This window comes from Taudactylus pleione, unplaced genomic scaffold (genome assembly GCF_031769625.1).
Source record: "Taudactylus pleione unplaced genomic scaffold, aTauple2 ptg000454l, whole genome shotgun sequence".
NCBI classification, from domain to species: domain Eukaryota; kingdom Metazoa; phylum Chordata; class Amphibia; order Anura; family Myobatrachidae; genus Taudactylus; species Taudactylus pleione.
In genome coordinates, this window is record NW_028284856.1 from 6,807,213 (window position 1) to 6,823,688 (window position 16,476).

Below are 16,476 nucleotides of genomic sequence, written 5' to 3' on the forward strand. Positions count from 1 at the left end.
TACAAGGCTGTGAAGGTCTAGTCCACTATTTTATGAGCACAGTGATACATTGTTCCTAGCCCGGAAAAACAAACACTTGCTATTTCTTGCCACACTTGAAAGTCTATGTGATATTTCTTGGACACTTTTTTACTATTTCTTTTATGACATATTGGCAGTAGACCTATTATTGCTTTTTACATATGCGCATATGTCTTTATGTGTATTGTATTTTATTTCAATTGTTTTTATTTTCTAATGTGATAATTCATCTAGAATAGTGTATTAAAACCTTTTTTTTACCCATCAGTTTGTTCCCGTAAACATAGTTCCAGATACTGTTAGAGTTGCACGAAACCTGGCGGCTCACTCACACCAGGCAAGTCGAGCTGCATGGTGTATTGAGGCTAGATCTATGAAGACACATCTGTACATGCATTTTTAGAGGTCCTATAATATGCATATTGAAGGCAGGTGGCCACAGGTCCTTCCCCATTCACCCCATCACGGTCCAGATCTCTGGCCTGTCTGACCTACAAGGTGTTGCTGGCGATGCTGAGGGGGATCTCGATGGTGTCCAACATCCTCTCCAATTGGTTAATCTGCTGCAAAAGGAGCTCAGTCTCTGCCATCACGTCCTGGATCTCCCTCTCCAGTTTTGGCTTTTAGAACTGAATGTCCAGCAGCCTTTAGCCCAGCATCTTGTTGGCATCAATTTGACTGTACTATGCGAGTCCCACACTTGGCTGCCACCTGCATAGTTAGCTCTTTGCTGCCCTTCCTCCAGAAGAAAGTACTTGGCGGTATGGAAACCAGCAGTTGGCCTGTGTTATAGTCCAGGTGCAGGTGATACAGGGCAACAGTGGGCAGCACCTGGGCGGCAGTCCCGGACGCACTACCCTAGTTACAGCATTGTCTGAATGTGGGAATTAACAAACAACTAATGAGAATATAGCTTATCACTTACTAGAAGCCAGTGGTTGTGCCAGTTTCTTGTATTTAGACAGGCTGAACTGTTATGAATTTTAGTTTAGCACCCCAAAAGTCAGCCACTGTCTTTAAGTATCATGGCTGTATACTTGCAAAGACAGTTATTGCCAAAGAGTGTCAGACTGGAGCATTAAGGGCCCACCTTCATGCAATAGTAGGGGCCCACTGAAATAACCATCTGAAAAAGTGGGTATGCCCAGTGAACAGAGGACTGGCATTAATATGTGCAAATAGATGAAAAAGTAGGTAACTAGCGATAGACCTCCAAAAAGCCAGAGAAAGTGTCCTGATTAATAAATAGACCTTACTGAGTGACATTAATAAAAAATATGTGTTTATAGATATGCCAATCCAGTGTTTAACTTTATGAGAATAATAAAAATTGAACTACTGAAAACAATCTAACTACTGAGACTGATGAGCATTAATCTTGTTTTGAATACATGTTATTGTTATTGTAAGGATTATTATTATTTTTAGTTTAAAAGTGCTTACCCATGGAGCTGAAGAGGGTAATTTTAAGTAAGAGACTTTTTTTTCAAGCAATTATGGAGCGTACACACGGTCAGATTTGTCAGACTTGTCAGATGAACGATTGAACGATTAAACGATCTGAACGATTTGAACGATTTTACCAAAGTTTTGAACGATTTGAACGATTTTTGACTGCATTAAAATGAATGGAATCGTCCAAGTCTGACTGCAAACCCATCAGATGTCAGATATCGTTATCTGACAAACGGGAACGCGCATCGTTGATCGTCCATCGTTCAGGCATGTCAGATATGAACGATTTTCCTTCAGATATGAACGACTGAACGATTTTTAAATCGTTATCGTTCATATCTGAAGGAAAAATCTGATCGTGTGTATGCACCATTACTTTTCTTACAATATACATTTAATATGATGGAGCTTAATAGATTCACACACCACACTACAGGAATGAACAGAAACATAATTCAACAAAGGGCAAATACACAGTGCAAAAATAAACAGCACAAAGAAACTCAGTAGACTGAACCCCTGCAAAGACAGCACGTAGACTCCTTCGAAATGCCACTATTATGCCATCAGACTCTTCTGTTTGCCAATATTATGCCATCAGACTCTTCTGCATGCCACTATTATGCCATCAGACTCCTCTGCATGCCACTATTATGCCATCAGACTTCTCCGCCTGCCACTATTATGTCATCAGACACCTCCACATTCACTTACACAATTTCACACACACATCCTCAACTGTTACAGTATGCCCTAGCGGGGAACTTCTATTTTGTCCCAAGCCGGGCACAGCAGTGTCCATATCTGTGTCTTTTGCCACAGTTGTGTCTGGTACTGTATGCAAATGGCACTATAAAGCCCTTTCCTGGTGTACATCCATGCGTCCGAATGTGCAAGGCCTGAGATGCCCACTTTCAGTGTTTATAAACACTGAAATACCACTTGGCCCATCTTTAGATGCACCATCATTGCACCATCAAAACTTGCATCAGAACTATGGCAGATGCTGATTATCCATCTGAATTTAGCCTACTATCTGAACAGTCATGTGTCTATGAATGCAACCACTATTAGTGACATGCCAGCGACACTCCCTTAAAACACAAACTCTACTCCACCCCCATCTTACCTCCCAGTCACCACCCAGTAATGCCCCATACAACTCTGCTACCATTATTTATTTATTACCAGTTATTTATATAGCGCACACATATTCCGCAGCGTTTTACAGAGAGAATATTCGGCCGTTCACATTCCCTGCCCCAGTGTAGCTTACAATCTATATTCCCTACCACATGCTTACACACTTACCCACTAGGGTTAATTTTTGTTTGGAGCCAATTAACCTACCAGTATATTTTTAAGAGTGTGGGAGTAAACCGGAGCACCCGGAGGGAACCCACGCAAGCACAGGGAGAATATTACAAACTCCACACAGTTAGGGCCATAGTAGGAATCGAACCCATGACCTCAGTGCTGTGAGGCAGTAATGCTAACCATTACACCATCTGTGCTACCATGCATCTAAATTCGTACTGTGACTCTGCACAAGAAAAATCAGGACACATTCATGGTGCTGCTCAGATGCATGTGCAAACGAATATCGTTTCTCCGCTGCATCTGACATTGCCCCTATATCTGACTCAGAATCAGGCCCACAGTGTGGTATAGGACCGTGGGTTCAGGATAGCCTTCTCCAATGCCGGGGAGAGCAAGTACATGCCCTAGCAGTTTAACTATGGGGAAGGTATGTGCCGCTGGGAAGTGGCAGCATGTGGTGTCGGCAGCTGCCAAGTCTTACTGACAACCTAAGCAGGTGGACTGCCAGCAGAAATTGTGAGAACTAGTACAAATTAAACCGACAGGGCCCCCTGCTCTTTACTTTGCAACCCCCTGACCCAGCCCTAATTATCCCACTGTCAATACAACCGACCATCCAATAAAGATAGTTAATATAATGCACTCACATATATGTACATACATACACTGATATGAGAATGAGGTTCCCTATATACTTAATGTACACTCTATAGAGTAAATGACCCCTTATATAGTACATAAAGTATATAGGGAAGCCTTATATCTGCTGTATATGGTACTTATAATATAAAAAAATAGCTTTCTGTGGTTAGCAGCATTGATGTATAGTAGCATGCATTCTTAATTGAAATCTCACCTCTTTACAGGGCAGTATTTCTAGCCTCCATTAAGATCAGCAACAGCAGCTCCTTGTTGTCTGGCAGGGGCGGAGCTTAGTCTCTGCATGAGAAAGATGACTGTGGGAGGGAAGGGGAAAGTGCACTGCATTGGGGCTGCTACATCACCCACCATCAGTCACAGTACAGTCAGACTGGGTCATTTTCTGACAGTGACCCAGAACATGCATGGCAGCACACACTCTCCCCTTCATTCGCATGCCGCTAAGCCCCGCCCCGTATTAGGCCCACTAGGCCCCACCCCCTCAAATCGCACAATAAACAGTCACACTATACATTATGTTAAAAGCTTTTTATTGCTAAGTGCTCCCCAATACAACAAACAGCATCAGTAGTGTACACTTAAAAAGGTCATGAATATAGCTCCGTAAGATGAACAAAAGCAAAATGAATATCTACATCCAGACAATAATATGAAAAAAAGAAAAAAAATTGATTATGGATTTGAATCTTGGGAATCATACAAAGAATTATCTGCTTGTGGTTTAGGGGTTGTCTGAATACTCTTTAATTAAAAAAAAGCTACTTTAGTTTTGACCTTCCAAAGGTTTGTAGTGATGTCACTTCAAGTCTTTAGCTGTATCGTGTCAATAGTCCAGAGGGTCAGCCTTTGAACAATGGCTAAAAATTAAAGCATGGGAAAACCCACTCGTTTTTTAAAACAATTTATTCTACGGCCTAGTAACATTAACATTTCATGTTGTAAATTTTCTTTCCTTCATTTTCATTTTTTTACATACAGTAAAATTACTAACCCTAATTATACATATTGTGTAATTTTGATCTTCCAAAGTATTGAAGTGATGTCACTTCAAGTCTTCAGCAGTATCAAGTCAATACTCCAGAGGGTTAGCTTATGAACAATGGCTAAACATTATTACATGGGAATACCCAATTGTTTTTTAAAACAATTTATTCTAAGGTCTAGATACATCAACATTTCATTGAAATTTTCTTTCTTTAATTTTAATTTTTTACATAAGATTACTAAACCTAATTATACACATTGTGTGTGTAACGTTCTTTGGTGTTACTATGGACAATTCTTTAAATAAAGATTGTAGGTCAAAATTGTACTAACACAAATTTATTAGTGAAAAACAAACATGGCCAAATGATTGGTTTTGAGTTTCATATTTTATGCAGTAGTTTTTGTTTTAGCTTATAACCTATGAAGGCAAAAGATTGACGGGCAAATTGCATACCTACTAACTATTTTATATAGGCAAGAAAAAATGGCGGTTGCTATAAATGTAAATACTCAGTAAATAAAGTCTATCAAGAAAATCACCTTTTAATAAATATCTTCACTTTTATATTCTATATACAAGTACTTTACAGCTACATGAGAGAGTGAGACTGGCTTCTTGGTGAGAAAATGATCCCGGAGACCAATTGCAAGTACATTATTGCAGTCAGATGCATTGTGGTTGTGAAAAAGTGAGGTGACTTATGTAAAAATAAATATCTCTCTCTCGTCTTGGATCGCCAATCTGAATATTGGAATCCTATTTAAAGAAATGTCTTCCAACAACTAATGATTTGTTACTCATTTTGTTTACAGCTGAAAACATCTTTTAGTAGAAATAAAACATGTCTCAATTCAATCTTGTCATTTTATTAGTTGTGGCTAAATCTACACATTATAATTTCCTCTAACGAGGTGGTCCATTAGTTAATTCTATTAAACTATTTGTCAATGCATATATACCAAACAAATGGTATACTATATATTTTCATCATTTTTTAGAGTCTACTAATTTTTCTTTTCTAATGAAAGCATTTTCTTTGTTTTCTGACTGTTTTCATTCCGGTATATATGAACAATATCTTAATGTTGCTAAAGATACAAAAATGTAGTGTAATAAGCCAAGTGGTTTTAATAGACATGCTTTGCCTTCCAGCTGTTTTTGAGGGCTGCTTCATAACATCTATAGGTCCAGGGGCACTGTGAGGGGGAGGATCTAAGTTCCTGGCCTATCTTTGTGTCCGGGCCCGTCTTGAGGCCAGGGTCTGCCAAGGAGGCACAATCATGTCCCTAAGATGGTGTAACCATGCCCCCTTTAGTGGAGCATCTACATAGTAGGACTGGTATTCAAAATGAGGCTTGGCCATACCCAACATGATTGGCAATGCCCCCAAGAGCCGGTGCCCGAAACTTCTCATGGGGGCCCTGTACATGTCCCTTTAGGAGTATGTAAGATGCTACACTTGTCAGATCAGCAAGACGTACAGAACCACTGAAGCAGAATTCTTTTATGAAACTGCTGCATTGAGATTCAACTCAAGGAATGTATGTAAGACAGTTTGTAATGACAGGAAATTAGCACCCAAAACACAGAACCAGCAAACAATATGTGGACAGAACAAAACAATGAAAAATAATACTGACTTTGCAACAAATTAACACCTAAACAAAAATTGTGTGTTTGTTATAATCGACTAAATTGTTCACTGAAGGTGGAAAGAATAGTCACCAATTGTTTTTTATAGGTAAAGAACACAAAAATGAATATTGTGCAAAACTGGTTATTGGCCACTGAATGTAATACACCGGCAACATTCAGCAAATCTTTTCTTGGATGGAAATCTTTGGTGTTTTTCTTCAATAACTTCAAGTTAACATTAAAGTAAAAGGATGGTTGAAAAATCAAACAAGTGAGTAAGTGAACCAGCACTTTGCACGTTACAAGAGCAGAATGCACCAAAGTGTCTTTTTGTCTTAGTCCTTGAATAATTAACTTCATCTTTCTATTGAGGATGACTGCAAAGAACGTCTTCTATCAGAAGGTTTATCGCTTTTCCTGGGGCTTCTGGCTGAAGAAAGAACACCAGTTGAGTTGATGTTTGTTGCTACCATTGGCATCATTACTGCTACTGGAATAGATTTCTGTACTTGGATGTTGCTGTTATGTGTCGGAGGAGGTGAAACAGCAACAAGTTTAAAAGTCTTGCTAGCTGCTAGTTGAGATCTTCTTAACGCTGAATCTGATACCTTTGGTTTGTTTTCTGGTGGGGACACAAAGCCATCTGCATTATTTTCAATGGAGGAAAGAATGCTCAATATATTTTTTATCTCAGAGTCAGATTCCCCCATACCAGGTGATAAAGATGTGGGCTTCATAACACTCCTTGACAAGCCACTAGGATCGAAAGTAAGTTCGTCTTCAGTTTCAGCTGCTTCGGTTAGGAATGGAGGTGACTGAGTGCTGCGTTTGCTACAGGACTCACAGCAAAGTTTATTGTACCCAGGTATTGAGCAGTACCGCGCAAGTACCTCCATTTGACAGAATATAGACTTGTCTCCGAGACATGGCTCATCTGAAAAAACAATAATTGATAATAATATTTAAATGGCAGGTAACCTAATTACTACCAAAGAGCATACTGTCAAATTATATATATATATATATATATATATATATATATATATATGTTTCCTGATACATAATTAATATTGAGAACATTTTGCTAAAAAAGAAATGAATCTGGTATTTTTTCATTCTTTGTGATTTTAGAGAAGTCTTTCATTTACAGCTAGCGTAATCTCTGTAAGGGCTCGATTAAATGGTTTTTGAAAAACAACACTAGTTAATGCATAGATAAAACCTAGATAGATAGATAAAACCTTACATGATCACTTTATCTAATTATTAGAAGTGTGTTCATTAACGCTTGCCAGAGTGTGCGTGTCTGTGTGTGTACATGGGCAATTTACATTATTTATATCAGCGTTTGTGACATGCTTTTATATAACACCTGTGTCAATGAGGTCTAAACCAGCTGTGGTCACTGATGGCTTTTGCATCTGTAAGATAGTAATGACAAAGCTCTTTATAGCTCTTACAAAAAAACAGGATCTGTAACTGGAGGTTTTGTATTGAAGTGTATGAGTTTGAGCCATTTAAAAGATAACATTATCACTCAAGAGGATGCTGGTCCTACCTAAATAAAAGATAATAATTATAATTGCATCTTAGCATTTTCCCATAACAATTGCCAGAATGCTGCACATCCCAATACCTGTTTCTATTGAAATTAAATTGTACTTTGCAAAAAAGTGTTGGGTAGTCAACATCCAGCAAAAAAAAATAATTATCCAATAGGCAATACCCTTTCTTAAAACCAAGGTACATCTTCTAAATGATTTGACGTCTCTTATTAGACTCACAACTGACTACCATCCCTATACGCTCATTCACAGGCAATGTCTCTCCTCTGTCCAAATTATTACTAATGAGTACATCCAGTCTCACACCTAATAAATCTTTATGAGGTGGGGGCAATTTACTGACTTACATTTAATATTTACATACAGATATGGGATCTCTTGTCCAGGAAGTCCTAAAAATCAGAGGAAGGAACATGATGGTATTTCTTCTTTTCTCGAAATATTTTGCTATCCATAGATTTACTAAGGCCAAAACTGCTTACAAAACGCAGCAAAACCGCCGTCAAAACACATTTTAGAATAGAATAGAACAGGGCTAAAATTACTAGTCAGCGGTTTTAGTGTCATTTAGAAACCGCCACTAAACCGACGGGGTTTAGAACCCGCCGTCAATACGCCACTAATCCTCCAGTGTTTAGAACCTGATGCTTAGTAAATTTTGCCCAGAATGTCCTTCTGCAGTCACTATGAGATGTTCTGCTGAATAATATATGGATTATAATGGGGAGGAGAATGCCAATGGGAGTGTGTGGAAGGGCTGAGGTCACTTGTAAAAATATGAGATATGGTAAGAACTTACCCTTGTTATCTCTATTTCTATGAAGTCCATAGGGTTCCACAGGATACCTTGGGGTATAGGCGATGTCGGCAGACATCGGGTACCTTAGTGTTAAAGTTTTCAGCCTCCCAGGATGCACTGGGGTCCCTCTCCTATACCCCGCCCCCGAGCCAAGGCAAATCAGTTACGTAACAAACCATAGGCCGGAGGAGGAGAAGAAAGAGAGAGAAGAAAGTTCTGGAACACACAAGAATCACATTCTCACCAGAAGGAGATGGAAAAACTGGTGACCAGAGTAAAGCCCATCTGCAGTACAGGTGCGACAGGGTGGGAGTCCTGTGGACCCTTTGGACTTCGTAGAAATAGAGATAAAAAGGGTAAGTTCTTATCTCATATTTTCTACTTCAGGGTCCATAGGGTATCCACAGGAAACCTTGGGGATGTCCCAAAGCAGTATCCTTTAAGGGTGGGGACGCTCCTGTGCTGAAAGGAGAATCCGCCGCCCGAAGGAAGGATCCTGAGAGGCGAAGGTGTCAAATGCATAATACCTCACAAAGGTATGGACAGAAGACCATGTGGCTGCCTTACAAAGCTGAACAGTAGAGGCACCACAGCGAGCTGCCCAAGAGGACCCACAGACCTAGTAGAATGAGCTCTAACAGGATGGAACAGGAAGGCCTTCATGAATGTAAGCCTCAGAAATCGCCTTGCGAATCCATCCTGCCAAAGTTTGCTTAGCGGCAGACCAACCCTTCTTACGGAAGCCATAGAGGACAAACAAAGAGTCCGACTTCCTAAATGAATTGGTATGGTCAACATAAATCCTTAGAGCACGTACCACATCCAATGAGGCCTCACCAGCCAAGAGGTCTGGAGAATTAATAATTTCCTCGTTAATGTGGAAACTAGATACTACCTTAGGTAGGAAACCAGGGCGAGTGCGAAGCACCACCCTGTCCCTATGAAACATTAGCATGGGAGGTCGACATGAGAAAGCCTCCAATTCTGAGACCCTTCTGGCAGAAGCAATGGCCAGAAGAAACACAGTCTTAGCTGTAAGCCATTTTAAATCCACTGAGCCCAGTGGTTCAAATGGTGGTCCTTGGAAAGCCCTCAGGACCACAGCCAAATCCCAAGGAGCCACTGGTGGAACAAAGGGAGGCTGAATACGAAGTACACCTTGCAGAAAGGTGCGGACATTAGGAAGAGTACCAATCCTACCCTGAAACCACACTGACAGGGCAGAAACTTGCACCTTCAGGGAAGCAAGTCGAAGACCGTGATCTAAGCCAGCCTGTAGGAAAGCCAAAACCCTGGATATCCTGAACAGCTGAGGATCATAGCCTCTAGGACGACACCATTCAAAGAAAGTATGCCTCACTCGGTGGTAAATTCTTGCAGACGCAGGCTTACGAGCTCTGAGCATGGTGTTAACTACAGAGCTGGAAAAACCCCTGGACCTTAAGAGGGCTGTCTCAACAGTCACGCCGTCAAAGACAGACGACTCAGGTCTGGGTAATGGCAAGGACCTTGAGACAACAGGTCCGGACGTTGAGGCAACAGCATTGGAGTGTCTATGGAGAGACTCAGAAGATCTGAGTACCAGTGACTACTGGGCCATGAGCTATCAACAGCAGCATGCCTCCTTATTGCTTGAATTTTCGAACCACTCAAGGAAGAAGGGAGAACGGAGGGAAGAGGTACACAAACTGGAAGGTCCACCGGACCGACAGAGCGTCTACCAGAAGAGCCTCTGTGTCTCTTGTTCTTGATCCGTACACAGGCGGGCCCGGGGGAGGAGCGCTGACAGAGCTCAGCAGACTGCTGTGGAAAGGCACTGTGCAGCGGGGGGAGGCACCGGCTGTGAGACAAGGAAAGCGCGCTCCCCTGGCATGCTATTAACCCCTGGGATGCTGCAGCCCGCTGTCCCTGGCGGTCTAATGGAAAGCGCAGGATCAGTACCTGGCTCCAAGCGCAGCCTGTCCCCAGGGGGCCCCCTGCCTGAGGACCAAATGACTGTGAATCGGCAGGTACCCTCCACTGGACCCCACCGCTTACCTGACCCCCTTGAATCTGGTCACAGTTAGGGATATTCCGGGGTCACCGCTAGCTGCGGCCCCAGACACCAACCAGCATCCACAAATCAGTACCGGCGTTCTGGTCCGGCGGGGTGAAGGAGCGACAGCATAGACGTCTGGCTGACTGTCTATGCTGTACAGCTCATCTTGTGCAGCAAAACTGTTTGAAAATAAGTTTCAGGGGCTGTAACAGCCCCCCTATGATTATGGTGATCCGACTCCGAGCCGGGCACCTACGAAACTGATTTGCCTTGGCTCGGGGGCGGGGTATAGGAGAGGGACCCCAGTGCATCCTGGGAGGCTGAAAACTTTAACTCTGAGGTGCCTGATGTCTGCCGCCATCGCCTATACCCCATGGTATCCTGTGGATACCCTATGGACCCTGAAGTAGAAAGTGTTTTAACATATTGAAGGTAATGTGTTCCATGTTTTAGACTTGATATAGAAGTCCTTAGCAGACTGTTTATATTAATGACAATACAAAATAATGTGTCACAGGTACTTATAGTCTTACACATGAATGCCAAAAAACTGTATATTCCTGATATTCTGCATAAAGGAATGAAAAAAAAAATATAGATAATAATTCAATTCACTCACTTACCAATGCTAATGTTTTTGTTTAGACTATTTCCATCAGCATAATATAGCAAAAACAGCCTGTATATGTCTAAACAATAATTTGCTGTAAACGAAGATGCAGGTTATTAATGTACATATAGATATTCTACTAAATTTAATTCTTTAATGTGTGCTTGAATGTGCTATGAGTTATCTAGGGCTTCCTCATCCAATGCCGAGAAACAGTGGAACTTCACATCCATCTAGTGGTCGGATATGGTACAAACTACAAAGCTAAAGTCAAATAAAAATGAAAAAATAAATTCTCTCCCTTTCAAGTTTTCAAAATGTCCCATTGTACAGAAGAAAAACAGATTTGACATGGCCAATACTAGCAGTGCATAATGTCCACATCTCAGTGAGATGATTATCTCAGAATAAGGATGTCCCTTCTAGCATGTCAGACTCCTGGTGGAGTGATCTCAGTCTCACTTAACTCTTTCTAGTCCGCTTGTGCAAGACATTACGGCATTTATAACAAAGGAGATTTCTTATCCTATACTGCAAAAAAAAACAAACCACACATTATTTTCCCCCATCTGTCTCAATTAGCAATCATGTGTTTGATATTAGAGTCAGGTGCCAGCATGCCAGAATATGTAGATAGTATGTCGGCGGTGTCATGTGTGACAGGTCCCCATGTAGAATTTATCAATGGCAGGGAAGAGGGTACTTTGAGGACTGTTTTATGGAAGAATGTTTTGTTCTGCATTCTGGCTCCAGAGACAAATTCTTACAGTGTGGTTGTAGTGACACTGTGTAATATCTGTACGTGATCATTTGAGTAATATCATTCTGTATGTGATCATTTTAGTAATATCTGTTTGTGATCATTTGTGTAATATCATTCTGTATGTGATCATTTGAGTAATATTCTGTACGTGATCATTTAAGTTGTATCATTCTGTACTTGATCATTTGAGTAATATCTGTTTGTGATCATTTGAGTAATATCATTCTGTACGTGATCATTTAAGTTATATCATTCTGTACGTGATCATTTGAGTAATATCTGTTTGTGATCATTTGTGTAATATCATTCTGTATGTGATCATTTGAGTAATATTCTGTACGTGATCATTTAAGTTGTATCATTCTGTACTTGATCATTTGAGTAATATCTGTTTGTGATCATTTGAGTAATATCATTCTGTACGTGATCATTTAAGTTATATCATTCTGTACGTGATCATTTGAGTAATATCTGTTTGTGATCATTTGTGTAATATCATTCTGTATGTGATCATTTGAGTAATATCATTCTGTACTTGATCATTTAAGTTATATCATTCTGTACGTGATCATTTGAGTAATATCTGTTTGTGATCATTTAAGTTATATCATTCTGTATGTGATCATTTGAGTAATATCTGTTTGTGATCATTTGAGTAATATCATTCTGTACGTGATCATTTGAGTAATATCATTCTGTATGTGATCATTTGAGTAATATCATTCTGTACGTGATCATTTGAGTAATATCTGTTTGTGATCATTTGTGTAATATCATTCTGTACGTGATCATTTGAGTAATATCTGTTTGTGATCATTTGTGTAATATCATTCTGTACGTGATCATTTAAGTTATATCATTCTGTACGTGATCATTTGCGTAATATCTGTTTGTGATCATTTGAGTAATATCATTCTGTACGTGATCATTTAAGTTATATCATTCTGTATGTGATCATTTGAGAAATATCATTCTGTACGTGATCATTTGAGTAATATCATTCTGTACGTGATTATTTAAGTTATATCTGTACGTGATCATTTAAGTAATATCTGTACGTGATCATTGTTTAATATCTGTATGTTATCATTTGTATAATATTCTGTACGTGATCATTTGTGCAATATCATTCTGTACAGAATGATATTGTACAGAATGATATTTGTGCAATATCATTCTGTACGTGATCATTTGAGTAATATAATTCTGTACGTGATCATTTGTGTAATATCTGTACGTGACCATTTGTGAAATATCTGTACGTGACCATTTGTGTAATATCTGTACGTGATCATTTGTGTAATATCTGTACGTGATCATTTGTGTAATATCTGTACGTGACCATTTGTGCAATATCTGTAAGTGACCATTTGTGTAATATCTGTACGTGACCATTTGTGTAATATCTGTACGTGACCATTTGTGTAATATCTGTACGTGATCATTTGTGTAATATCTGTACGTGATCATTTGTGTAATATCTGTACATGATCATTTGTGCAATATCTGTACGTGACCATTTGTGCAATATCTGTACGTGACCATTTGTGTAATATCTGTACGTGACCATTTGTGCAATATCTGTACGTGATCATTTGTGTAATATCTGTACGTGATCATTTGTGAAATATCTGTACGTGATCATTTGTGCAATATCTGTACGTGATCATTTGTGCAATATCTGTACGTGATCATTAGTTTAATATCTGTACGTGATCTTTTGTGTAATATCTGTATGTGAACTTTTGTGTAATATCTGTACGTGATCATTTGTGTAATATCTGTATGTGATCCTTTGTGTAATATCTGTACGTGATCATTTGTGTAATATCTGTACGTGATCATTTGTGCAATATCTGTACTTGATCTTTTGTGCAATATCTGTACATGATCATTTGTGAAATATCTGTATGTGATCTTTTGTGCAATATCTGTACGTGATCATTTGTGAAATATCTGTATGTGATCTTTTGTGTAATATCTGTACGTGATCTTTTGTGTAATATCTGTACGTGATCATTTGTGTAATATCTGTACGTGATCCTTTGTGCAATATCTGTACTTGATCTTTTGTGAAATATCTGTACGTGATCATTTGTGTAATAACTGTACATGATCATTTGAGACTATGGCCCTGATTCAGAGCCGGATGCACAAGTGATGTCAGTGGGGCCGGCCCCAGACGGCAGGCGTTCCCATAGGAACGCCTCTGTCTGGGCGGCCTCACCCCCCGGCACGCCCACAAAAGGGGGCGTGCTGTCACTCACCATCGACAGCATGCCCCCTTTGGTACGAGACCCGGAGCGACGGCTTGCCCGTCGCTATCCGGGTCTCGCGCATGCGCACGACGGAGCCGGCTCCATCGTGCGCATGCGCACTGGGCCACCATCGACCCGCTTGCGAGCGCTCAGCGCTCGCGAACGGGTCTGAATCAGGCCCTATATTTAATGATCTGATTCATGGTCGAGTAATATTAATTAATATCAAGATCACCTATCAGTATATTTGTACCTAGGTCTTGCAGTTGCAAACTCCTAATACTGTAGAAATAAAATTTTATTCACCATTTTTCAAAATATAAAAAGCTTGCAAAAAAAGAAATCTTAAACAGTTCCATTTACAGGCCCTAGGGATACTAGCTTTAGTGATTATGTTCTTGCAAGAGAGAGTGTTGAGCTGTAAGACGGTGTACTGTACGTACCATTGCAAGGTGACAGATTACATTCCCGTACAGACTCCGGCTTCTCTCCATCGCACTGATCACCAGCCCGACACAGGACTTGTCTCACTTCAATACCTTCACCACAGGTCACAGAGCACTGCAGAGAAAGTACAGATCACAGATCTGTAATCAGACACTGGTATAATAATACATGGAGACAGATGCTGCTGCTGCTGCTGTTATCCTCTTTGATCAGGTAAGCTTAACATTTCTTCATCTTGACATACAAAAGTACAGTACTTGCAAAGCCTCTTTCTACAGTACATTCATACTAGCTTGTTATTTGCTTCTATCTAATGTAAAGCGCAGAATGTGCAGAGCTCAGATCAAAACCACTTGACCCATTAGTGGTGCTTACTTCACCAATTACTGGTTTATTCTAAACAAAGACTCTTGTTAATTGCAAACGTGATTAATATTCTTCACTGATGCTTTTCCAGCTCAATTTGCTAAAACATCATTCAAAGTATCTATTACACGGGCAGTCAAATAATGTCTGGTAAATTCAAGCGCTGTTTTACAGCATTTAATGCTTTGACATTTAGTTTAGAATAAAATATGTGAGTAAATGAACCTGTACACACATACAGTATTGTACTTTCTGGCAGGAGTGTGTTTCACTGTGCTTTGTGTCAATATTAAAGTTGCCCGGAATGTTCAGTAATGTTAATGCTCACTAAACAAAGTGCTGAAGTAACATTTTATTAACATAAGTCGGGATTCTGGTACTTGGATTCCTACTGCTGTTGGGATTCTGGTGTCGGTATCCCTACCACCGAGATGCTAACTGCATCCCATTAGTACATTATGCTGCATATACTTCCAATACTCTGCTAAAAGCGAGTACAAGGTTTTGTTCATGCCTTAACCTGTGTTGTTTTTTTTAAAGCTCTTGTGTGTACTCTGTGATAAAAGCTAGGTTCTCTCAGCTTTGAGTGGCTGATAACAGAGAATAACTTGCACTTACTGTGGCTGCACTGCAAATGTAAAGCCATCTGTTATGTCACAATATTCACATGTATTGTTAATGTCAACAGTAGCTCTTTATATAGTGAAATTCATATTACAGGTTTGGTGGTCCTTTAAAGCTGGACACACACCCTGCTAGTGGCAGTGACATTAGCAAAGTAGCCCGCTGCCTGACAGTAGCTCATGTTTTGACCCAGACAACTCAGATTTTGAAGCTCCTGACATGTTTTCAAGGTACATCCAGGTGTGAAATCTCTAGACCCAGATGCTGTTTTTGTCAAGCTCTGTGAGCTAAGCGGATGTCAAAATACTGGGCTTCAGATGAATAGAGCAGACAGGAGAACAAAATTATTGACTTATCCTTCAGTTTCTTTCTCCAGGCTTCTCTAATTAGGCAGCCTCCACTGTAACAAACATTAGGTAGTGTTTCATACAGGGGTGCAAGTTCTGGCTTTGTGTGGTTTCCTTGCTCATATAAGGACTCATGAGCTGGACTGTAGCAATGTCCGTGAATCAGTGAATGAGATGATAGTCACCAGACTAGCCACAACTATCAGTATTGATCACCACAACTACTATCTCACACAACTGTAACACACTGACATTAACACTATCATAAAAATAAATAATATCTGGGTTGCATAAAGAATCCCCCTGGCACAATATGAAAAGCATATTTGCCAACTATCCCAGAATTTCCAGGAGACTCCCTTGTTTGGGAGAGTTTTCCTGAGGTCTTGAGAGGATAGGCAAAGCTCCCGGATCCTGACAACTTCTTCCATGAAGGCATGATGACATTGTGGCCCTGCCCCTCTAGCATAATGCCGTGAATCACTTGGGCCGTCGAGAGCAATGATAGGCCTGGCTACGGAGGCCGTGGCCAAATCGGAGGGGTGGCCATGCCCCCTTTCATGCTCCCTGGGAGAATGGT

At 40.2% G+C, this 16,476-nt stretch overlaps 1 protein-coding gene and 1 long non-coding RNA gene across 3 annotated transcripts in view; one reads left to right on the plus strand and one right to left on the minus strand.

Moving 5' to 3' along the window:
* Positions 1-3,969: 3,969 nt before the first annotated feature.
* The window catches only part of ADAMTS3 (ADAM metallopeptidase with thrombospondin type 1 motif 3), a 281,800-nt gene continuing 269,293 nt past the window's right edge, over positions 3,970-16,476 (minus strand). Inside the window, exons 21-23 of one of the 2 annotated variants that reach the window (XM_088448355.1) lie at positions 14,556-14,673; positions 6,792-7,013; positions 3,970-6,701 (exon numbers count right to left, since the gene is read on the minus strand). In XM_088448355.1, coding sequence (XP_088304481.1) covers positions 6,436-6,701; positions 6,792-7,013; positions 14,556-14,673 — 606 coding nt within the window. In that variant the 3' untranslated portion in view covers positions 3,970-6,435. Of the gene's footprint in view, positions 7,014-14,555; positions 14,674-16,476 lie in introns of both variants that reach the window. The other variant, XM_088448353.1, reaches the window with a different exon arrangement.
* The window catches only part of LOC148505401 (uncharacterized), a 156,801-nt gene continuing 154,893 nt past the window's right edge, over positions 14,569-16,476 (plus strand). Inside the window, exon 1 of the long non-coding RNA XR_015869893.1 lies at positions 14,569-14,772. This is a non-coding gene — a long non-coding RNA (uncharacterized LOC148505401). The remainder of the gene's footprint in view (positions 14,773-16,476) is intronic.